General features: G+C 40.0%; 1 protein-coding gene across 2 annotated transcripts; it reads left to right on the top strand.

The window, feature by feature from the left end:
• Window positions 1–1,832: 1,832 nt before the first annotated feature.
• Window positions 1,833–26,127, top strand: arid5a (AT-rich interactive domain 5A). 2 transcript variants are annotated; one of them, XM_072681112.1, is made up of 7 exons: window positions 1,833–1,887; window positions 9,012–9,097; window positions 16,116–16,281; window positions 17,415–17,467; window positions 21,056–21,153; window positions 21,489–21,645; window positions 23,585–26,127. In XM_072681112.1, the coding sequence occupies exons 1-7, from the start codon at window positions 1,884–1,886 to the stop codon at window positions 24,779–24,781; spliced, it is 1,761 nt and encodes a 586-aa protein (XP_072537213.1). In that variant the 5' UTR covers window positions 1,833–1,883; the 3' UTR covers window positions 24,782–26,127. The 2 variants fall into 2 exon arrangements, with proteins under 2 accessions (XP_072537213.1, XP_072537212.1); XM_072681111.1 differs by having other exon boundaries at window positions 23,582–26,127.
• The last annotated feature ends 15 nt before the right edge of the window (window positions 26,128–26,142 follow it).

The raw sequence follows: 26,142 nt of genomic DNA, 5'->3' as shown, positions 1-26,142 counted from the left end.
AAAATTCTAATTTTAAATACTGCTGGAATGCTATAGTCTATAATCAGAACTATTAATAACATTAGGAGTATAACATTGCTATACCAGTCTACTTAACTGTAAATGCTTAATTACACAGTAAGTTACCTTATACATTTACACTCAATTTATATTCTGTATTGGTTTGGTTTTGCACTGTGATGAAGCTTAAATATGTGGAGTACAGATTATTTCTGCAGAACAAGACTGTAAATATAATATAACATTTATGCAATGCAGATTGTTAACAGAAATGCCGTAGATTTCTCATATAAAGAATGCGTGATGGTAATAATTACAATTCTTAAAGATTAGCTGTAAATGTAAAGTTCTGTATTCATTATTCATGCTTATGGTTTTACAGTTATCATTATTTAAAATAAAAAAGAACTAAACAAACAGTCGCCAGACTCAGATCTTGGGAATCCAGTTTGACAAAAATACTAAAAATAGACATTAAATATAGTTTTTAAATATACTGAGGTCAGCACACATATTGAATTTATATTCAAAAAACAAATGAAACTAAAAAAAAGTGATAAATCATAAATCTATTAAAGCTAATCATTCATTTCCAGGCTTCACAATGTCTACAATTCAAATATGTGCCTCTCTGCCATGAATGTTTTAATGTTGTTTGCATTGTGAATCTGTGGAACTGCTTTTGTCATTTGTGTGGATGAATCAGTTTTCTCTGATTGAGTCTTTACTGTAACATTGTAGTTAAGTGGGTGGTGTAATACCTAAAACATCATATAATAACATTATATTTATATATTGTGATGTTATCTCCCACATCATCCACCCATAGTCTTATATATATATATATATATATATATATATATATATATATATATATATATATATATATAGATATATATATAAGACTATGGGTGGATGATGTGGGAGATAACATCACAATACCTAAAACATTATATAATAACATTTACATAATAACAATTATATTTTATATATATATATTAGTCACTAAAATGTGTCAAAAGTGTCTAAACAAATTCTTAGGCATCAGCCAGTGTATTATAACCATGTTGTGTAACAATTTATTGGTTATAGGAACATAGAAATCTTAACCATCCACCTTAATCAATCAGTCAATACTGCAGATAATTGGGTGGAATTCCCCTCTTAAGGATTAGCCTTAACCTTAAAGGTACAGCAAAATGCATTTATTGAGTATTTATTGAGTCATTTGATGTATAAATATTAAGTGTTTGACGTTGGTTGAGTTGAAAAATGCTCAGATGCGGTTTTACAACCCTGTTTACCACCCTGTTATGCTGGATTTTCTTTGCATCGTAGAGGCAACAGTGTTCACGGTTCAAGGTTCACGGTTTGTCACTTCCATGTACTGAACTCTCATTATTTAACAAAGCCAAGATTGTTGCTACAGTTTGACGCATTTAAAGGAACCTTTTGAATATCTGTTCGATTGTGAAGAAGTGTCTAGAAAAAAACAAAACGACTGACTGGAAGTGTTCAATCAACATCCTCATGAGATCAGAGTGATGAGGGCAGCTGCAATGCTGAGGTTTGTTTATCGCTGACTCAAAACACATCTGAATAATAGAATGGTGACTGGTCTGATCTTCCAATGAGAAACGAAAATGAAAAGCTCTATTAGAGAAAACTCAAGGTCCCATAGTCCCTTGCCCCAGCAAGGTAAGGAAGTAATAAAGTGTTTTGCCCAATGAGAAGCGGAAAGACCAATCTGGTTTATACCTCAAGATTTCGAAAGCCTTTTGTTTTGTGGTGAGCGCACTTTGTGAAGCTGTTAACTAGAGTGCAGACGGCAGACGGTGAGGGCAGGCAGGATTCTGAAGCACTGGGCGAGGCACACTTTAACAATGGGTACGTCTACCTATGTGTTGATTATCAGCATGCTGAAGCTGAACATACACTGGTACTTATCAGTTATTTATGAATGACAGGCTGCTTTACATATTGAGATTCCTGGATGATTAGAAATTATTTTGTTAGTTAAAAATGTAGAAAAGTAAATCTGTCTAATTCTGTAACATTAATACAATAATAACAACTAAGGGTTCTTTGAGAAATGCCTTGAAGAACCACATTTGGCTCCATAAAATCATACTTGTATAGAAATATGTGAGTGTGTGGAACTTTTTCAAGGTCTAAAGAACCCTCACTTGATGTAGAGGTTCTTTACAGACATGGTTCTTCATGGAAGCAGAATTACTTCTCGCATCGCTTAAAGAACCATTTGAGGCACCTTTACCATTAAGAGTGTACAAAGGGTTCCCACTTGATGTAAAGGTTCTTTAACCTCTTAAAGCTTCCTCACACCCTCACAAACCTCTCTTTTACAAACATGCTTCCATCTTAGTGGAACCAAAAGTGGTCCTGCTGTTGCTCAGAATGTGTCTCTATGGGCAGTATCTGAGGATTATCATCAGTTGTATTTAACGCTGGTCAGTGACCTGCCAATATCTGACATTAGGAGTCGTAGCTCCTGTTTTGAAATTGTAATCAGACAAATAAGCAGAGCTGCGCATAAAGAGTGTGAGATAAAGAGCCGTAGCGTACAGAGCTTAGAGGTTAGATATTTGTGACTGTAGGCAGAACTGAGGAAGTGGTTAAGGGAAACAGAAACACGTACAGTACTGTTGCTAGCGTAAAGAGAAAAAACCCCGCATCTGATAAACTCCTAACATACTGAATATCCTATAAAGCTTATAAGGAGCGATAAGACTTTTATCGTATAAACGATGGGGGGGGAAGAAGCATCTTTACGCTCATGGTGAGTAACTTAAGAGATCTTGGTGAGATCATGAGGACGTCTTCACACTTTTATGACAGCATACAGCAGGGGTGGGCAATGAGCATGAAAAACGTCGCTATCGTGATACACTATGTTTTTTTTCTGAGCATATGGTCGGTATTGTCAGTTTCACAACAAGGAGCGCAATTAGTTGTGTTTAATTGGGTGTACTGCAGTGTAATTTTAATAGAAATCACTGTAGTAAGTGTGGGATAGAAGCTGCTTCTGCTGAAATCGTGAAAATTTCTTTCAATTTTGTGATATAATATTTTTACCACATCATACAGAACTGCGGAAAAGTCTCAGGCCGCCTGGGATGTGTAAAATGACTTGCAAAAAAAAGTTCTGGGCTATTTTTGTTATAAATAATATAATTATTAAACAATTAATTATTAAAAAACATTTCCAAAGCTCTCTCCTATTTTTAGTTCCCATCCAATGCCTAGTTTATCTATTTAATTAGTCCTCCACTAACGTACAAATCCGTACAGTGGCTGGAGAGAGGTCCAATCAAACCCGTGTTCCTCTAAATGGGTTCTATTGACCAAAATATCTTTATATTAACTTTATATTAATATCTTTATATTATTATCTTTATATTATCTTTATAATAACTTTACTGATCAGCAGCACATGTTTATTTGTATATATTATTATTGTTATTATATATATAAGCTCAGAATTGAACTGTTATAGATGGAGTTAACTCATTATTCTGCAGACGTCTTAGTCAATTTTTACTATACTTTACACCAATCAGCCATAACATTAGTACCACATACAGATCATGTGAAAAACATTGATTATCCTCATCTACAGTGTTATCTGTCAATGGGTAGACATATTAGGCACCAAGTAAACAGTCAGTCAGATGCTTTGACAAGAACCTAACTGCCATGGCTACACGATGGGCTCAGCCCATCTGCAAATCCTCAGGCAGGTCTTGTTGGGTGTTTCAGGTGGTATGCACTGGCTGCACAAGAAAGACCTATTTAATATTAGGTGGTGGTATTAATGTTATGGCTGATTGGTGTATTTATTTATATATATATATGAACGTTAGCTATGAGTTCAAGTGTGAACTAATTTGCAGGCCTTTCTAGTTTGATATCAAAGTTTAGCCAGAAATTATAATATTGCTAAGAGTGATTGCAAGTGAATAGCCACCAATTAGCATAATGCAAATGACATCATGCTAAGTTTCCAGTAATTGTTGGCCTAGTTAGAACATTTGGCTGTGAGTTGCTGTATTGACTATTTTTCACATACAATAATAACGTATGCAATGCAGACATAATATTACAAATGAATCATAATCTAATACATAATCATTGTGTATTGATATGGCTTTTTGTCAAGTTATTGACCTTCGGATTTTATTTTATTGCTATTAGAACTGAATTCTCAACCTTATTTCACTTTTATCCATCATTTTAAATTGACCTTAACACCCCTTATTTTTATTTATGACCTACTAATCAACTTGTGAAGCGGCACAAAAATAACATATTAGGCTTATTTTGTGAGCTGGTTTTAGTGCTTTGAGGGCCTCAGTTCAAATTCAGCAGTGTATGTTCCTGATGTGTTCACACTTACATGGAAACAAATCTCTTTGGGCATCAGCTGACCGCCCCGGTGGCTCCAGCGAGGATGACTTGGGCGCTGAAAATGCAGAACTCAAATTAGAGAGAATGCCACAGCACAGGAAGTATGATCTCGAAAGCGCCACGTACTGGGTTTTTACACACAGCAATATAAGTGGACCGAAGTGAAGAGGAAGTTGGGCGATGGTTTGGTCACAGCGACTTCAGCACAAAAAATAGACCTGCCAAAAAAAGAGAGAGAGAGAGAGAGAGCTGACAGACATTTCACTCCACCAGTGCACTGGCTAATGCTGACATTGTGACAAGTCCTGCGAGGTGTGTTTGGCAATACTGCCAATGCCGGGTAGCAATACCAAAGGCCCATATCCTATATTTGTTGCTTGGTTCCAGATTTGTCCTGGAGGCCCCCAGTCAGATTGGGGAAGTGATGAATTCCATCAGAAGCTCATCTGATTTACCATCATTAAACACTGATTTACCAAACCAGGTGTTAGAGGAGAACTCTATTTAATATTAGACTCCATTAGGAGAACTTTGGAGATGTTCTAATGATGAACACGGTGATCGGAGAACCAGCATCACCACTTTCTGTAGGAATGTTATTATTAGTGTTTATTTTGAAATTAGTGTTTTACTCAGGAAAACAACACTGACTATCCAGATATGAAGATTTTTTTATTCTAATTTTCAAAGATGCTTAAAGCTTTTGTACTGTCTTATATGTAAACAAGCTCTGTTCTGATTGGCACTCCAGGCTGAGATCGAAATAGATACCTAATTGCACTTTCGGGCACTATTGCTACTCTGCACAGTAGACAGTCCTGTCAGTGCAACCCAAAAAGGACCTAAAAGACCAAAAAAAAACAAACACCCAAAGCCTTACACTTTTGCATGTTGCCAGTATATGTACATGTATGTTTGCAATCTCGAATTACTGCAATAATTTCCTTATATATGATACACACTGCTTTGCTTTTGAGTTGAGTGCAAAGATAACCTTCACACCAGGGTATTTGACATCTTCTCTAGTCCGTAGGGCTCCACCACTTGTTATACCCTAGCTGCTAACTGCTAGCTACACTATATTGTCATAAATATTAGGACACCTGTTTATTCAGCATTCAGCATTTAGAGATCAGGATGTTGGTGGATGATCAGCCCCCCATTTCATCCCCAACTCATCCCAACAGAAGTAGTGGATGGAGCACCAACCATCACTTCCACTGCTCCCCAGGGCTTTACAACCCTCTAGCCCACACTTAGCATTAGGCAGCATGGTGCCAATAGGTTCATGTGTCTCTACTCCAGAGGGTCCTGAATTGGCAGTACTTCCCTAAAGGGCCTAGACAGTAGGTGCAACTTAAAGTAGCTGAATGCATTCATTAAAAGGGGGTGTCCACAAACATTTGGATATTAAGTGTAGCTAGATATGTGTTGTTGTAGTTAGTTTATCAGTCTTTTACAGCTATCAGACTGCCAAACACAGCACACAAGCCCCTGACGCTTCCACCGAACTCTCGAAGGATTTCGAGAATTTTCGAAGATGTGCCCGTTGTTCAAGACCCGTTGTAGATGAATTTGGAGACAAAGCATTTGAAGATGTGTGAAATGTGGCATGCTGTGTTTGTGCAGTAATATTTCAAATTAGAAGAGGCTAGCACTGAGCTGTGGTTTATACACACAGACAGGAAACAGTGTTGTAATCATGCGGTTTCATATTAGAACAGTTTCTCTCTGTCGCTCATTCTTTCTCTTTCTGCCCTCTTTCTCTTCTTCTTTCTCTTACTGTTTCTCTCTCTGCGAGTCAGGCAAACACAAAAACGTCCAACTTCACCTCAGAACTGCGGACTGTAGCTACGAGGTTATCGGCTCACCTTCAGACTACTTTGCTCTGAATCCTAAATGGGCCTAAACGAAGTTCACAAACATTTCTGATAATATCTACGGAAAGTTTTCGCCCACAGACTCCATTCAAAGGGCATTCGAAAGCTCGCATTTTGGCGAATAATGCACCAGCTGAACCGCAAATGTAGCCAATATGCTAATCCACGCTGGCAGCCCCGTACTTCGACTTCCAGTCAGAAACGGAGGGATTTTCAACCTTGCTAAATTTCAGCTTGTGAACTTTTTTATTACACCACTGTTCTCCACAACAATCCTCCTCACAGTCGGAACAGTAACCAGCTTCTTCTAATCAACCCCACGGCTAATTTCTATGCGAATGAAATTATCTCATGATTAGCTTGTGGCCTGCTGATTGTTGCAGATTGGCTGGATCGTCTCTGAATCTTGTTTGTAGAACTAACCAATAGGGATAGTTTATTTTAAACGGATCCAGTATGGATATTAAATGCAGAATACAATGAAAAACTGGTATCATGTATATAGTTTTTAGTTTTCTCCATAGTTTGAACCCTGTAGCTGCTCTGTACACTGTGAAAGTAACTCTGGATGAATGGACCAATAGAAGTGCTCTAAATTACTTGGAGATACATGTTTTTCACTGGACAGCGTTTCCTTCATCGGTTCTGAAGGAAAATAATAAGCTTGTGTAGCTAAAGTATAGCTAAATATCAGGATATGTGTGGAGCAGGCTTATAATAATAATTTAGTTAGTGATTGTTGTTATTAATATTCGTAGTGATGTAGTAATTTACTATGGCTGTGACCAAAATGGCTCCCTGTTTACGCTTTAGGGCACTGCTAGGCCGGCCGGAGTGACCATATCGTCAAGTTGAATTCGTGTATGATTTTGAGGGTGCTACAGTCTCCCACAAGCACTCGCCAGGTGTCTCAAGCTTGAGGTATTAGTGCTAGCTGACTTGACACCTTGCTGTCCACGCTGTCTCGGGAGGCAGTGTAGTGATGAAGGTTTCTGTAACCGAATCACGACAGCAGCAGTACGCCCTGACGTTGACAAAATACCGACAGCTCACTGCTAGTGCTAGATATGAGCGTTTAGCAAAGTTTAGCAGAGTTTAGCAGAATTTACCAGAATTTTCACACAATAATATAGAATGGTAGATTGCTAAACTTCGTTCAGACATGTTTGGGTGTCTTCCTGCCTCAGAATCCCGTAGGCTTAGGTTTCAGACACTAGCCATCATTTCTAATGTACGGCGTAGCTCTCACTACATGAGGTTCCTGTATACCAAAATGCGATGTTCTGGCTCTTTGCGTTACGTAGAAAAGGACAGTAGAGCGAAAAGGATTGCTGAGACCAGTGCTGGCACATGTTGATGAGGAGGAAGAGTCAGAATCCGAGAGGCCGAGAGTTTCTACTGCTACTTAGTTTCATTCACAGCTTAGGTTTATTATTCTCCTGTTGTCAAGTTCTTAATAGTTGCCTTTTACTCTTAAGTATATCGAAAATTATATCTAAAGTACTTCAGTACTCAAGTACTGAAATAATTGCATACAAATAAAACCTCTAAATCGGGGGAAACTTTTTGCCCTGGGGAGCCCAAAAGCTGCCAAACATCAAAACAGCTAGCTAGCAATTCGTTAGACATACATTTTAGCCTGTGTACGTATGTTTTCTTAAAACACTCCAGGTATTTCCTTACATTTGAGACCGTACTACTTTGGTTTCAAATTAAAGATTGAATTTTCACACCAGTTTTGCCGACCTCTCCTTATTTACATATATGTGTTGTTGTAGCTGCTCTCAGTGACCAGGGTGTGCTTTCCAGAGTCACAGTGTGTCCATTTCACTTTATGACGGTATACTATAAGTGTTGTAATGGAAAATATGTATTTGTAAAATATGTATTTGTAACAATGCGTTCTGTGATCGGCTGAGGGAGTGGGGGTTTCCAGCAGGCCGAATTAACCGTCTTTGTGGGCTCCTTTTTAGTAGGCCTACTCTAAATATTGCTCACTTTCTCTTTGACTCTGAAAAAGCTGAGAATTTGGAGTCATTGTGACGTGTTAAAAGGGACAAATTCATAGCAAAAGGGGTCAAAAATGGCAATGTGGTTGGAGGAGTAAATGACTGTGTTCGTTATTGTGCTGTAATCAACCAAAATATCTGCAAGTTCATTTTCCGAAGGTAGCTGTAAGGTAACCCCCAATAATTCATATTTGGCAATATTTACCATATGTATTTATTTATACACATGTATTTACACACATACAGTACATTATGGAGAGTTACAGAGGCAAGGCCTTCGTCTCTTCTCATTCGGACAAAAAGAAGGGCTATGAATCATTTTTTGACTGAGGTAAGAAAACAAGCTCATGAGATTCATGAGAAATGCTTGAATGTTCGACGTGGTTGAAAGAATGGAACAGACTTGTTGCAAAACGTCTGGTTGTACAACACCAGAATCACCACAATGCTTTTCACAGCATTTGTCTTTGCTGCTTGTGGTTTCGCTGAAGGCACTTGTGGGTATCTGCTGCATCCGTAAAGTGGAGCAGAATGTCAGTCATATTCGTGCCATTTAAAACAGACAGTACTGTGTGTATTTTTATCAGTCTCAGGATTCTTAAGGCTTTGCAGGTACTTGGCTTACATACATGACCACATACGATGGCCTGTAACTGAACGCCGATCCTTCATATGTGTGTGTGGTGCTCTTTTTTAGTGTCAGACCCTCGTGGAGAGGTGAGCGGGGCGGAGGAGCAGATAGATGTGTGTGAGGAGACTACTGAAGACAGTTCGCCAAACCAGGTAAGAACTGACCTACCGAATGTGAGTTTGAGACCACCACTTTGCCCACCAATTGACCTCCAATTCCTCAAACCACTGCTCTGGCTCTTCCAGCCCTGAGTCATTTCCAGCCTGGATCATTCTGCTGAACAGTTTGTGTAAAAGTGTTTGGGAAGTGTTATTGCGTTAACTGCATTACAGCAAATATGTGAAGTTCTGCCTCAGCAGATCTTCACATGTATTCACATGAAATGAGTCAGGTTGTTTTTTTTTTTCCTCATTCGATTCTCGTCCTGCGTAAAAGACGAGTTTTACAGTGAAGTGTTCAGAAAACAACACTTCCAGTAGATTAACACTCATCACCTAGTCTTAGAATGATTACTCCTCTGCATGATACGTTGAGTTTCAGTGGGCCCGCTCTGGCTCGTTTAGAGGCCCATGTGTCCTTTTTTTTTACTGCCTATATTTTATCTGACCAAAAACAGCTGGTACTGATTTTATACACCCATATTTCAACCTTTTTTTAATTCCTTAAAATTATAAACTGGCAGTTTTTGGTGTCCTGCATTTACAGCGTGAGTAAACACTAAATAACTGCTTGTCTGCAAACATTTACAGACATAACAGAGGTGTGTTCTAGACTACTTGTTGTACTGGGACACAGAGAATGTAGAGGGGCATAGCTGTACCCCTCTGCTTGCCTAATAATATTACTAGTTTTTACTAATTGTAGTAATAATAATAATACTTGATAATAATGTTATTATTATTATTATTATTATTATTAAATTAATAATCTTACTGTCACACATATGCATGAAATATTTTCTCTATGACATAAAACTAAATATGATCTATAGCTAGAAGTTCAATTCCACCCTTTACTAGCTAGCATAAATAAAGCCTATGCTAAAGTAGCTAATGCTAACGTAGTTTAATGAATGCCTTGGCTTCAGTGGTCTAATAGGTATGTTAATAGGTTAGTAGGTTATACGGGAAGAAGTGGCCTTAACCAAAACACACAGCAGAGCTGTCGTCACATTTGTCTGTTGCATGGCTCGCTATCCTTTAATAATCAATTAATTCATTAATCCGTTCAAAAAAACATAACTTTTGGAATGACACTGGGGCATTGTGGGAAATGTAGGGCCTGTGTCCTTGGCTTCAGTGGTCTAATAGGTATGTTTGGTAGGTTATACGGTTAGAAGTGGCCTTAACCAAAACACATAGCTATCCTTTAATTATCAATTTATTAAATAAATCCGCTCCAAAAAAAAAAAGAAGAACTTTTGGAATGACGCTGGGGCATTATGGGAAATGTAGGGCCTGTGTCCTGTAGTTCTGCTCAGCAATTCGGGATACAATTGGCTTTACAGTCGTAATTGTGGGTAATACTAGCTGGGCACAACAACACGCAGCACCTGGGTCTAATGACGCCCCTGGCCATTTTATGCTGGTAAATTGCCCTGGCTAGTGCGCCCCCTAGAGGTTAAAAAATTCAGATCTGCCGCATCAGTGACAGAAAACCCTCTGGTTGCCTGGTTGCCCTTTTCCATCCTTCATTCCCACGTCTCACTAAGAATGGCCTCCGCTTGTTATTGACCCCCTAATGTGAGACCTGCTGATACCTTGGGTGGATTTTTAGGCTTTTAAATATATGTGAGCTCTGTTCTGATTGGCTACCCTATTTTTAGAAAGCAGCTGATGCTTAAAAGAAAACGTCAGTATCCGAGGGCGGTGCTAAACTGCTACAGTATATAGGGAATATGTAATATACAGGTAAAAGCAGTGGCTTTGGTGACATCACTGAAGCTTCAGTGTAAAAAAGGTCAGGGCTAAGCTGCTGTCTACATGGATATGTGTAAATGTGTCGGTTCAGATAAACAATGGCTGTTTCTCCACACATGAAGGTCAAATGTGTGACCTTTGTTATGGAACTGTTTACGTACGTATTTATTTCCCCATGATACAGGCTCTTTAAAACTGTGGTCCAAAGCCTGGGTGTTTGTGGGAGAATTTGTGATATCGTAATGCATGGACACTGCTCCATCTGTCATCATTCCTTTTATGGGAACGCCCACCTGAAGCTAGAGGGACATTTTCTCATAATGATATATACATAATGATCAGAGATGGTGTTGCTAAGAGCTCAAAGTTGCAATTTGAACATCATGTGGTTTCAAAGGCAAAAGCATGGCCTTCCGATCGCGTCTCCATCAACTTTCACTCTGAGGGTGCAATTGACACGTCCACGGGCTGCGACCCACGCATGCTTGCGCAATGTGAATGGGGTGGAAATTTAGAGATGCTGCTTACGGCAAAGTCTGTCATGTCAGCTGGTATATGGTCTGTTTTTAGTCGCGGTTTCGAAGAGGGGCGGTGGAAGGGGGGGGGTTGTTGGGGGGCTGCAGTCGGACAACGAGCTCTTTCCTGTTTGAAACCTGAATGTAACATTCAACAGCTTTGTGGTCTAAATATAAATGAAATACTCACGCTGAACATCAGCCAAAAGGCAGAGGAATGAGCTGCTGCAGCAGGTTTACACTGGTAAACAATAAAGCAATAAAGGCTTTTTGCCCTATTATATCAAATGTAGACAGTTGCCCAAGCCATGTTTGGCATGTGAAGTTTGCTTTTTCAAGTTAAATTGAGGAAATTGAGGCCAAGTTAACTTGAGCAAACTGCTTATAGGTACGCCAATTCTGTCCATTTGACTTATAATGGAGTAATAAGCTGCTGAGGATAATAGATAACGATCCGGTGTTGAACCCTTGTAGTTGAATCTTCGCCTCTTTACTTGGCTCCAAGATAATAGGATTCCAAGAAAAGCTCAAAAGTGCAATCTTCCCCGAAACTGGTGTTCAGAGTTGTCAATTTCACAGGAAGTGTTTGTGCAGATGGCAGTCTCTTAACTTTGTGTCTCTGTGGGTGAAATTTCAGTGAAGATGAGTCAACTCTGGTCAGGGAACCATACCATACACAGAGACAAAGATATGCTTGAGGTCTTGGCTGATAGAAATAGCTAACTTCTTGATGATGTAGGCCTGCGAGATAGGGTATGGTTCGATAGTTTGACTCATTTAGGGTTACCCCTTTGCGGCCTACATCTGCAATATTATTCCCTTCACAGAATAGAGAAGAGATTGAGGCTTTGGCTTCGTTATTACTCATTCCAGTACACAGAAAACAGGGGCCCACATCTTCAATATTACTCAGTAGCACCAGCAGGGACCTAAATGCTCAATATTAGTCATTCAGAAGCCCGCTTCTGGGAAGCAGTTAGCACGCTGAGGAACTCAATTCAGCCTGAAACCCTGTGACTGAACTGTGTGCATCACATACATGAAGCCCCGATGTAACCACTGCCGACGTCAGATGGAAAGTCGAGGGTTTACTGTACACCTAGGCTGAGGACTGGCCTTCTTTAATCTGATTCCTCAAACTGATGCAATGCAGAGTCATTTTTGTAGAGATATTGTCAGCGTACTTTTTGAAACTGAAATATGGCCCTGATGAGGATCTAGGTGAAGGCCACAAACAAACAAACAAACAATCAAATAAACAAACCCACAAACATACTGTGCCAACAGATCAGGCAGTGTGGTGCCTGAAAGTCACCACGATCATCATTGAATTAGCATTAATTAGCGCCCCTCTGATGTGGGGAGGCAGAAATTCCTTCAGTGAATCATTAAATTCAGTAAAACAAATGAGAATTTGCTATGAGAACCAGTACCAGTAATCAAATCCCTCATTCAATTTCGATAATCATTCACGGGGTATTTTTCTTCTGACTGGTAGAAATGGGCTGCCACATAGGAATGGACTTTCCAGCCCCTGAAAGACAGAAATGGCCAGGGTAGCATTTTATGCTAAAGCTTTGCTAAACAGAACTGCAGTGAAGATCAACCTGGGTTCAGCAAATCAGTCACTTAAGCAACAAATCCATGAACATCATTTCCCCCCTTACCTAACATGTACTCGAGCGAGGCTGGACATGATTGGTGTCTGAAGTAAAGCTAGTTTTGCACTGGAGCTACGAGGCTTATAGCAGAGTTAATAATAATTCTTAATAATCTGATAACTGCAGAAAATCAGATTTTGTCAGTAATCCAATCAACATGTTTGGGTGATCAGATAATGGGGAAACTCCAGGTTTACATGAGTCAGGCATGAATCTAACATTTTTAGGCCTTTATCTCTGATGCAAATCGGAGGATGCTGTTTACATGACTGCTCAAATAATCAGATATCCACAGAAATCTGGTTATAATCTGATTTTTGAGTGCATGTGAACGCACTCACTGTTTTCCACCGTGTGTATAGATAGATCTGCAGGGCTTTAGTCAGCAATGAGGGCTTTTTTATCATTGGATTTGTTACGAAATTAGGAACAAATAATCTTCCATGTCGACCGCAGTTCTTCTCTCACTTCGTGAAAATGGTGTAGACTGGTAAAGTGTGTGATTGATCCTATGACAGTTGGTATGTTTTCTGCTAGGCTGGTGCTTTTCGTTTCCTGCTTGTGGCCTGGGCTTCACTGGGCTGCTTTGTCCTGCCTGTGTTTACCTAGTTGGCCTCCGGGACGCTTGCCCGCCGGCAGCATTGCTGTACATTACGTTCGATCATCCCCTTTGTACCGGCGAACGTCCAACGGTGTCTGGATTTAAGAGTGACTTCGGTTAGCCATTAGCCTTGAGACGTAAACAAATGGTTCAATGTAGAGCAGCCAGTTTCTGTGCTGTGGTGGTGACGGGAACCAGGGGTCAAGTGTCTTGCGAGGTTGTATGTGTAATATTGATGATGGATAAACTATGGTAAATCATAGGTTTTCTATGGGGACTACTATTTGTGCCGCTCCACTATGAATATTGATACACACAAAACATAAAACATCTTCTCTCAGATCAAACATTCTTGGACATTTTTCAGACATCATGTATATTCATGACTGTTTAATGACTTTCTATGGTGAGACCACCATTCTCTTCAGACCACTGTATGAACCACTCTGACTGTAGAGTTTCTACACTCCTAAAACTGAAGGCACTACAATAGGTTCTTTGAGCAATGCCATAGAAGAACCACTTCTGGCTCCATAAAGAACAATAAATGTTTGTAGAAATACTTTAAATGGGTTCTTTGGATCTTTAAAAGGATCTTCACACTCTCAGTTAAAATCTTTATTAAAAACATACCTCTTTATGGATCCAAAAGTGGTTCTTTTGTGGCATCAGTCAAAGAACCGTATGTAGTGTCTTTATCTTCAAGTGCTCTATATTGTGAAGACATATAGAGCCATCTTCAAGAGGTGCCATGCTAAAGAACCATTAGTGCATTAGTGCAATGGTTCTTTAGGTTGTCCTGGTTCTACACTATATGGACAAAAGTTTTGGGACACCTGCTCATTCATAGTTTCTTCCGAAATCAAGAGTATTAAAAGTGAGTTTGTCCTGCTGATGTTGGATGATCATCACCCCATCTTATCATTCCCAACTCCCCAACTCATCCCAAAAGTATTGGATGGAGCAACATCCATCATTTTCAACACAGTTCCACTGCTCCACAGCTCAATGGGGGGTATATATGTTAGGTGTGCCTAACATTAGCTGTGTGGGTGTGCATTTGCATATCTCTGTCAGCAATAAGTGCAACTTATTATACAACGTAGCTGAATGCATTCATTAGAAGGGGTGTCCACAAATATTTGGACATGTGGTGTATATACAGTCCCCTCAATGTTGTTCTACACTAAATACGTTTTGTTCCCACCAAAGACCATCTGTATCCTAATGGGTTTAATTATGCCTGGAAACAGCCGTAACCTCACTACCTAAGCCTAAAACCTGGTTTATTAAAGTAATTCATCTTTAGTTACAACAATATTTAATATAGAAATTAATGTATTCATTTTAATTGCTTAGGGGGTTTTCCTACTAAGCAATGTAGTGAATAAACGGTATGCTGGACTATTTTCCAGCCACAGGCCTCAAATCCATTGTAACTATTATGTATATAACAAATAACAGCCGCCAGCCCTTGTAAAGCCCCTTTAGCAGGCCAAAAAAACAGCTACTGTACTGTGCTGCCAACCAAAACCCCATTCACGTCTCACTTCTAGATTCTTTTGTAAAATGCAGAGAGCGTTGAACAGGCCATGTATGGCTCTTACAGTAAGCGTCTCCTGTTTGTGACGCTGTGCACCGGTGCATTCCTGCTGAGGCTGAGAGTGCAGCTCTGTGCAGTGACTCCTGTGTGAAACCCCCAGCAGCCTTTCCGTTTCCCTTCAGACAGGATGGCTGGTTACTTATTGAAAGTGGTGGTAAAAACCTGCCGTGTTTTCGTTTTCTCACTCTTACTATGACTGGGCCCGGAAGGAGGAGGCACGAACCCGTATTCACCTGTAATTTGATATGAGGTGATGAGAAAGTGAAGCAGGTAGCTGCTGCTGCTGCTGCTGTTGTTTTTGTTGTTGTTGCTGTTGTTTGAATCAGACTGTTTACATGAAAGTGAAATTTAACAGCCACTCAAAGCACAAAATAGACATTTTTTATAGTCATTTAAGGGAACAGCCATAAAACATCATCGTTGTTTGGTTTGAATCCCGGGTCATGCTGCTTGCCATCAGCAGCCGGAGTCAGAGAGGGCACAGTCAGCCTTGCTCTCTCAGGGGTGGGCTGATGACAGTTCCTTCCCAAATCACTACTAGTGTGATGTTGGTCAGCACAGGCTGATATAAAACCCCATAAACCCCATATATTGTATTGTATCCATGGCAGAAACATACTTAGGTCCCACAGTTATTGCAGGCGATAGCAAAAGCATGGTCTAATTTAATCTGAGGTGAAGAAGTGAAGAATCAGTCTTGCCAGTATAGAATGTAAATGTACGTCATTTTATTATGAACAATCTAATTATCAAATTATTATGTTACTATAATTATGCAATAACTGGGTTATGTTCACTTCGCATCCAGCCTGAAGTACATTTTCACTGAACCTTTAACCTAACCTAATAGTGAATCCTCTGGTCATTTCAGTCCATTAGGGAGATGGAGAACCCAGAACAAACCAACAGCAGTGCGGAGGAGTCCCGGAGTGGCCAGCCAGAAAGTGAGGATAGAGCCTTCGTGATCAATTTGTACCGTTTTATGAAGGACAGAGGCACGCCCATCGAGAGGATACCTCACCTAGGCTTTAAACAGAGTGAGTACAGTCAGGTGTGAGGTTCATCATCAAACAAAGCAGTCAGACAAACCCAATAGCAAAATGAAATACCTGAATTTAATCAAAACCACAAAAACATAATTACATTATTAAAAATGATACCTCCATATTACAGATATATTTTGGCTGATCACACAATAATGTGATGAGTCATTGACATACGAATGCATATATGCATATGTTTCAATGAATTATGAATGAATGGGGAGGTATTACTATATATATATATATATATATATATATATATATATATATATATATATATATATTTATATATATACTTTATAATTCTATATATTTATAATATAATATAATATATATATATAATATTATATATATATATATATATATATATATATATATATATATATATATATATATTATTATATTATAAATATTTATAATATAATGTAGTGTATAATATATATAGTGTTATTTTTGTATGTTAGTTAATTTTGATCAGTCAACTGATTTCTTTACTTTCATTTAATATTTCTAAATATTTCTTAGATTCTACATCTAAAACATGCAAAATTGCACAACATTGAATTAGAAGCATTTCAAACATGTACCTGCAACAATGTTTTAAAAGATTTTGGGAACATTTAAAAAAAACTTTTAAAACTTACTATTATTACTTATTATTTCTGTTCTGCAAAGTTTACAAATTGCACACACGCATAAACCAGATAACTCTCGTTTCTTTATTGTGAGACAATACGAAGCAGAAATGAAAAATCTTCATGTAATAACATATAATAACTGATTCAATAAAAGGTTTAGTATGACTCGACTCATTAGTGATATTATTTCAGAAATATGTATATAAAATAGGTGTTGTCGTTAACAATAGGCTTGACAGTAGAATGCCACTAGCAATAGAATTCCACATTAAAAGGTTCAGCAGTCTTTCTGTTTCTGAAGATATCTGCTGGTGAACTGGTTTTATGGCAGCTCTCAAGTAATCCCCAGTCTTTCCATTTGTTAGTAAATCCTCCACTGAAATTCAAGCAATCGATATTAGAACAAATAGTCATGGACTGGCCTCCAACACTGAGAGAGCTGAACTGTTGAACGCTCATTTTGACATTTAGGCTTTCTGTCTTTTATAGTCAATCTGTGGAAAATCTTCAAAGCTGTGGAGACGCTGGGAGGCTATGACTCGGTAAGTTCACACACACACACACACATACACACACACACACATACACATATACAATCTCAGATAAGCCCTCCGACCTAAACTATTATTTCTTCAGCAAAATAATAAAAGTTATACATCCAGTGTCCATCAGCACAGGGCCTTCTGGTATAGGATGAAATTCTGAAGCTCCAATGTGAGAAGTGTGGGCAACTGTAAAGCAGATGTACCAGTCCATCCAGATGTTACCTAAGTACCTAAGGACCTTAACGGAAGTAGTTACTACTAGCCACTTCCGTAGCTGCTATGCCTCTATGCACCATTCAAGCGCAATGCGGTGGTCCTCACATAACGTCTATTCACATGTTGGGCGATAGCATCACACCTTCAGCTGCGGTGGTGCTGAGAAGGAGGTCACAGCCATAGCTTAGACGTCTCTCAGTGGAAAGTTAAGCTGGCTCAAGTTTCATCCCGAGTTCACTTGAAAGCAGTGGCTGTTATAACCACAATGAGAGCAGATAGGGGTCCAGCTTCGCCTTCAGCCAGCCAGCCAGCCCAAAGCTGCAGACCTCCTACCCCACCCCCAACTCTGCTTTGTTGTCCAACACCCAGATGTTTCCATTCACTCTGTGTCCTTGCAGCTAAAGTTGCATATATATATATATATATATATATATATATATATATATATATATATATATATATATGTGTGTGTGTGTGTGTTTTGTGTGTGTGGTTAGAGTGAGTGAGTCTGACAGTAGCCACCTGTATGTAAGAATTTGACCAGTAAGAGTTTGGTATAATAAAAAAAAATGACGGTTTATGTAAAAGTTTGGTTCAGAAAACCTGGTTAAAGTGTAATATTCTGACTGTAGAGAGAGAGGAAGATCAAGGACGTGAACATGATTTGGTGTAATAACGATAATTATATCACAAAAACATGTAAAGTAATGAGTTGATACATAACCTCAGTGCCTTTGTTCCAAATTCTAGGGCAGAACAGACACTATGAATACACTAGACACTAGAATGGACACTACAGAACCAGGAGTTGGGAGATTATTGAGTTAGGAGAGCGCTTCACACATTTATTATGAATCAGTTTAGAGAATTTAGGATCAAAAAGCTGACTTTGAGAAAATCAGCCTCAGAACTGCATTACCTGATACGATATACAAAACACTAAGTGGTACAATAGCACAATAGCAGCTAATTCACTTTTGTGTAATAATAAATATTATAAAATAGTTTATGCAAATCAACCAAATACAACAAAAATATATTTCTATTTTAATTTTGAAATGTTACAATATTACTGTTATTTCTGTAAATGAAGTCATGTTATAGATTAAATGTATCAAAAAAAAGAACAAAATAATAAATGATTTTACAACATTTTTCATTATTAAATGAAATTAAATAAAACAATTGATGGAATTGTCAATTCTGACAAAATACCATAAATATAAATATAACATAAAAAGACAATAAAGACTGAAATATTATTAAAAAACACCTTTAGAAAGAGCAAGTAAATTTAAATAAAAGTCTAAGATACAAGTTCATACAATTTCCCCAGTGGCCAAACGATATGAATCCTGCCTGGTTCTACAGACCAGTGATGGCAAACTGTATATACATTTATACAGTTTATATATATATATATATATATATATATATATATATATATATATATATATAGGTCATTCCTGAATTGATTTCGCATCTCCCAGATAAACCTATTGTTATATTTATCTTTATTGAATCAGTTTGGAATAATAATACTAATTACATTAAATTGTCGCTATTAATAATGCTAGGTGTTTACTCTAGGCACCATGTATACACAAAATATTAACTAAATGACTTCTAGCCTAAACATTATTTACTGCCTAATTTATTTAGGGGTTTTTTTTGTACCAACTATAATTACAGTTATAAAGTCGATTGCAAAGATCATCTAATTTCTGTAGAATATGTAAATTCAGTAACTAAAAATGTATGATAATTGATGTATGTCCCAATGTTCTGGCCAACTCTGTAATCTCTGATTTAAAACTGCAAAAATTATTATTTTTTTTTTTTAAAACAACGTGACCCAGTGATGTGTGGAAGGCAGTGAGAAATGTTAGACGTCTCTCATCGTTTTGTATAAAATGTTGAGGCTAAATCAACAGTATCTTCATCATTGGTCAAATCTTTTAGTGTAAAATTTGATTGAATCCCCGTTCAAATTTTAATAAACGATAACTTGTTGAAAATCCACGACATTGAGTTTTTCAACGTGACGTGTGGAATCTGGTTTGAGGTCAGCACATGGAATCAAGGCACACAACGGTGGAAAACGTCAACTCTGTTAGTGGTTTTTAATGGTTTTGACAGTTTGCAGATAACAGAGTCGACTAATGAGTCAAATCTTTCCATCCTTGAAATGTACCCGCAATCCTAGAATGGGCCTTATTCATATATACACACGTCATATACACACACACATACATTTAGAGCATTTTGCTGACGCTCTTATCCAATGCAACTTACATTTCAATCATGTTCCACTATCAGGCAGGAGAATGTGGAGTTAAGAGTCTTGCCCATGGACTCTCATTGGTGCAGGGTGGTGGGCTTGTCTAGCCAGGAAATCAAACCTTAGTCTGCTACTGCTGCTGGAAGGGGGTGTTACACACTACTCTACACCAACCACTAAAACCAACCTATATAACCAATAAAAACGTAATATATGGGATACAGAGTGAACGGATTTGCCCTTTAAGGTACCCAATTAGGAGCGTAAAAGAGTCAGTGTGTATCTTTCAGGGTACAACAAGGGCTTCTGGAAGGTATGAGTAATGGGGGTTCACATACATTAACTATATGAATTACTAATGTGCAACAAGTACATCAAATCCCCAACCCCCCCATTCCCCCCACCCCCCAAAGTACCTTACAGTAATCTTATGTATCAAATAACATTAGCATTAGTGATGCTACTGAAAGACCATTATCTGGCGAGGAAAATACTCAGAGTCTGAGAAAACCTTTGAAACTCAGGGTGACTAATTGTGGCGATTCTGTAGTGGTGCGCTATGAGTAATGGGGGTTTGAGCTGGGAAGGCCAATCACGCAATAATTCGGCAGGCCTAGATCACAGATCGGTTACTTACTAATACCAGTAGCAGTGAGAAAAGTGGAGTAAAAACTAAACAGCTCTGATTATATCTGCCACTGTTTTCTCTAGAGATTGACAGGCGTTGCAGCGAAACACTTTTACTTGAGATCTGACACAATAACTGTCCAAATGTTTGTGGACACCCCTTCTAATGAATGCACACAGCTACGTTAAGTTGCACCCATGCAAATGCCACTGGCACCATGCTGCCTAATGCCAGCCGTGGGCTAGTAGAGGGGTATAAAGTGCCCCCCCCCCCCCCCCCCCCCAACAGCATTGAGCTGTGGAGCAGTGGAGGAACTGTGTCCTCAGGAATGATGAAGGTGGTCCTTCATCCAGTATGTTTGGGATGAGTTGGGGAGTTGGCGATCATGCTCCAAAATCTAATTTTTTTTTTAATACAGGTGTCCCAATACTTTTGATTTAAGGTACATGTGTGTTGTCAGGTGACGGCTCGACGGCTGTGGAAGAATGTGTACGATGAGTTGGGTGGGAGTCCAGGCAGCACCAGCGCAGCCACCTGCACCCGAAGACACTATGAGAGGTGAGCTCAACCTTAGCATAGCTGCTAATGGGCTAGCCTTACTCATATCACTCCACCACACAGAGGCAGCCAAAAAAAGTCTTGGTATTAATGGTATTAATGAGCCTACAGAAATGATCAGCTCTCTGCTGCCATCTACTGACAGTGTAGGTTTTACAGCAGTGCTCATACTAGTGTCCTGTTCATTTAGGGGGTTTGGTAGGATGGCCTTACTGTTTGCATGCAGCTTTTATAGCCTTGGTTATCAGCCCAGATCTCCTCCTATAGCACTGATAGTACATTCTACACTGAGAGACTCTTTGGTCATGTTGTGCCTCCCTGTTTTTGCTCAACAGGTTGGTTTTGCCCTTCGAAAGGCATCGGAAGGGCGAGGAGGATAAGCCCCTTCCACCTTCAAAGCCCCGTAAACAGTACAAGAGGAGCGACGAGAGCAAGAGCAGCAAGGCCGAGGGCAAGAAAAGGCGGAGAACAGCGGAGAGAGATGACCTGGAGGTAAAACATGAGTGTCTCAAATCAGCATTAATGTGAAGTGAAGGATTATCAGGCCTAGTAAAACCTGGAATCCTGAATACTGTTCAGTCAAAGCTTTTTTTACACCTTAAAGGCACAGTTTGATTAAAAATCAAGTTCATACAATCTATCTCTGACCCCAGATGCAGTCGTTCAGCCAAGATGTATTTGGCATTTAAAGTTTGTATCTTTACTCTAGAAGAGCAGATGCTAGGCTAACACTGCTAACACACACTGCACTGGGGCTGTCACCAATCTCATCTCTGTAAATGCAACCCAAAATCTTTATTTATTTGCTTCAAAGATTTGCTGAAAAGCTTCGTCAACAAGATGAGAGAAGCACTTCTTAATAAAATGCATGGAGGTGTAATGTAAGAGAAAAAACAAGTGAGAATGTAAGTGAGAGAAATTGAGGGACAATGTAAGAGAGAGAGAATGTGCAAGGGACAATGTAAGAAATAGAGAAAGCGAGGGACAATGTAAGAAATAGAGAAAGCGAGGGACAATGTAAGAAATAGAGAAAGCGAGGGACAATGTAAGAAATAGAATGCAAGTGAGAATGCACAAGAGACTGTTAGAGAGAATGTAAGAGTGAGCAAGCGAGGGACAATGTAAGAGAGAGGGAAAGCGAGGGACAATCTAAGAAATAGAAAGCGAGGGACAATGTAAGAAATAGAAAGCGAGGGACAATGTAAGAAATAGAGAAAGCGAGGGACAATGTAAGAAATAGAATGCAAGTGAGAATGCACAAGAGACTGTTAGAGAGAATGTAAGAGTGAGCAAGCGAGGGACAATGTAAGAGAGAGGGAAAGCGAGGGACAATCTAAGAAATAGAAAGCGAGGGACAATGCAAGAGAGAGGAAGCGAGGGACAGTGTAAGAAATAGAGAAAGCGAGGGACAATGTGAGAGATAGAAAGTGATAGACAATGTAAGAGATAGAAAGTGAGGGACAATGTAAAAAAGAGAATGCGAGTGAGAATGCACAAGAGACTGTAAGAGAGTATGTAAGAGTGAGCAAGCGAGGGACAATGTAAGATAGAAAGCAGGGGACAATGTAAGAAAGAGAAAACGAAGGATAATGTAAGAGACAGAAAACGAGGGACAATGTAAGAGACAGAAAGTGATACACAATATAAAACAGAAAGCGGGGGACAATGTAAGAGAGAGAAAGCAAGGGACAATACAAGAGATAGTAAGCGAGAGACAATGTAAAAAAGAGAATGTGAGGGAGAATGCATAAGAGACTGTAAGAGTGAGCAAGCGAGGGACAATGTAAGAGAGAGAAAGCGAGGGACAATGTAAGACAGAAAGCGGGGGACAATGTAAGAGAGAGAAAGCGAGGGACAATGTAAGAGAGAGGGAAAGCGAGGGACAATCTAAGAAATAGAAAGCGAGGGACAATGCAAGAGAGAGGAAGCGAGGGACAATGTAAGACAGAAAGCGGGGGACAATGTAAGAGAGAGAAAGCGAGGGACAATGTAAGACAGAAAGCGGGGGACAATGTAAGAGAGAGAAAGCGAGGGACAATGTAAGACAGAAAGCGGGGGACAATGTAAGAGAGAGAAAGCGAGGGACAATGTAAGACAGAAAGCGGGGGACAATGTAAGAGAGAGAAAGCAAGGGACAATGTAAGAGAGAGAAAGCGAGGGACAATGTAAGACAGAAAGCGGGGGACAATGTAAGAGAGAGAAAGCGAGGGACAATGTAAGAGAGAGAATGCTAGTGAGAATGCACTAGAGAATGTAAGAGTGAGCAAGCAAGGGACAATGTAAGACAGAAAGCAAGGGACAATGCAAGGGACAATGTTAGAGAGAGAAAACGAGGGACCATGTAAGAGTGAGAAAGCAAGAGAATGTAAGAAAGAAAAAAACCTGGACTAAATGGTAACGCTTGCGATGGCCTGTGTGTTCTGTCCAGCAGAAGCTCAGAGCAGATCACCACTGCGAGAGAGGAGTGTGCTCTCACCCCAGTCCGTGGCCCATGTCTTCAGAGCATCAAGAAAGTGACAGGCTTGCCCAGGGTATACTACCGGACAGCTGCCCCAGGGACAAGCCCCTGCTCCAGCCCCTGAGCCCCGCCCTGGTCATTTCCCCTCTGGAGAAGAAGAAGCGTTTGGCACAGGCCAGCCTGAGTGTGGCAACTTCTGCTGCCCTGGAAGAAGGCAGTGAGCATGAGAGACCCTCAGTGATCCAGCTATCCCACTCGTCCTCCTCTTCCCAGTCTCCAGCCCGCATTAGACATGCCTCTGATGGTTCGCCCCTTCCCCTGTCTTCTCCTTCCGCCTCTCTCTCCCGCAGCCCCTCACCCTACTCTGTCTCCTCCGAGGACTGCGTGGCTGTCTCGACTCGGAGGAGGACACCAGCTCCTGAAGTGGAGAAGCAGCCGAAGCCGGCGCAATTCGGCACTCCGCCCAACCCAGAGCCCGGCATCTTGCGGGTTTGCAAACCGGTAAGCCGCTACCTCTGCCCCAAAGAACTTGCCATTATGCCCCGCCCACATTACCAAGACTTTCTGCAGTGCACTCCTACACACCCAGACAAAACCCAGAGGAGCTTGCCAGCTTGGGCCATGGAGGCCAAGGTGGGATTGAGGCACTCTGCCATCCGGATACCTGTACCCGCCTCCCTTGGCTCAAGCTGCTGGGTGCCCTCCGCTTCCAGCTTCAGTAAGGTCGTGCCCCGGAGGCCCATATCACTACAGCCATCGTACAAACCGCACCATCACCAGCCCCATCCCAAAAGGCCCAGCAGTGCCGAGGCCTTCGTCAAGAAGATCCCCTTTGCGGACAGAAAGGACAAAGCTAAGATGATGATGCCCAAGCCCCTGTCCACTCAACAGTACCTTCTTCACTCACAGGCTAGCTTGCCTGTACCTTACCTGCTCCCGGCCTTCGACCGGACCAGAGTAGAGGCAGTGGAACAGTTGAAAACCATGCAGCCCTTCCTCCTCCCTGCTCATCTCGCCATCCCTCCATCCCAAACCCATCCCACACATCCTCTACCCGTGGGATCCTCCTTCCCTGGACCTTACGAGGCACCCTTGCGCTCATATCCTTATCCACTGCCCCTCTGGCCTCCACCTGCTGGCTACAGCATGGGAAGCTTGCAGCCATATTAATTCTGACCTGACGTTAAAAATGAGGAGACAAGGAAATGTGGCGCCTGTTTACGGATGAAGTCCCTCTCTTCTACATAATGAGCCGATCAGATTGCTGGTTATGCATCGAGCACAATGTGGAGACCTGCACAAGCACAATAGACAGAACACGCCGAAAAATCGCATTCTTTTGGGCATTATTGAGCCGAACGCCACAAAGTACTCATGAGGTTTCGAATATGGTTTTGTCTTCAGTTCCCAGTATTTTGTTCTCTTCCCGTTCACAGATATAGAAGCCTGGTCTCATATGGCTGGAAATAACTGCCCAGCGGGGCAAACAGACTTACATAAGGACTTTGCCTGCTCCTAATCTCCTGACCAGGACTGTTTCTGATGGTTGTACTATGATGCCCTCGATCAGTTCAATGATGTAGCCAATGATGTAGACTGTGTGTGTGTGTGTGTGTCTTTATATGTTTTTTAAAAAAGATGGAAAAAAAAGGCCTTGAGGCCTTATGTTGTTTACGGAGCACCTGAGTTCATTGGGATTTAGGATAAGATATTGCTCGAGCGTCGCTGAGCCTTTGCGTACAAACCTCTACTTGTCTTGGATCTCGAATGGTACAAAACCCATAAAAGGTTTATTATTAATATTGATTGCAGTCTCCATGCCTGTAAAGATGAAGCAAACAATGACCAAGAAACATCCTAAAAATGCAGAATGTCATCACTGGACCAAAGGAAATCCAAAATGACTAACTAGTATTACTTTAGTAGTAATAAGTAAATGGAACTATTTTGGAATTATGAGTTACAATTTTAACTTAAAAAAAAAACTATCTGTTTTTGCTGGTGTCCTGCTTGCCAAGACTTTCTTTACAACCTGATTCATGTGGTATTTCTAGTTAGTAAAACTAAAATGTGGTAAAAACTGAAACCGCTTTTGCGTACTAAGGACCAAAACCAAACGAAACTTGAGCGCAGTTTTGCTAGTGCGGACCACGCCCTGAGAAGTCCGGGACCCTCTGTTGGTGTAGTGAGTGATGGTCAAAAAGAAGGAGAAGGGGTGGAGGTGAAGTTTAGTCAACATAGAGTTGAACTGAGAATCTGGGGTGTGTAATTAATTTATATATGATCTACCAGGAGGGGGCAGTTCTCACAAAAATGTCAGTCATAACTCCATTAAGTAGAAACTGGATTTAAGAAGTGGACTCATTGAAGAAACTACTCCAGTAACTCAATCCATTACTTGGCTAAACGTCACTGTTTAAAGAATCTGCCAGCAAGTTTGTTATTTTTTTTTTTGTAAAAATTTGTAAACTTGGATAAAATATTTTATTTTCTAAATAAATTTGATATAAAATGAATCACTGGTGTTTGCT

The sequence above is a fragment of the Salminus brasiliensis genome, chromosome 6, assembly GCF_030463535.1.
Source record: "Salminus brasiliensis chromosome 6, fSalBra1.hap2, whole genome shotgun sequence".
Classification (NCBI taxonomy): Eukaryota; Metazoa; Chordata; class Actinopteri; order Characiformes; family Bryconidae; genus Salminus; species Salminus brasiliensis.
Note: the sequence above shows the minus strand (reverse complement) of the source record. Positions and strands in the feature narration are given on the sequence as shown.

Coding starts and splice junctions, on each gene's coding strand:
- arid5a (XM_072681111.1), top strand. Junction 16,282..17,414: donor TCACCTAGGCTTTAAACAGA/GTGAGTACAGTC, acceptor TGTCTTTTATAG/TCAATCTGTGGAAAATCTTC. Junction 21,154..21,488: donor ACCCGAAGACACTATGAGAG/GTGAGCTCAACC, acceptor TTTGCTCAACAG/GTTGGTTTTGCCCTTCGAAA.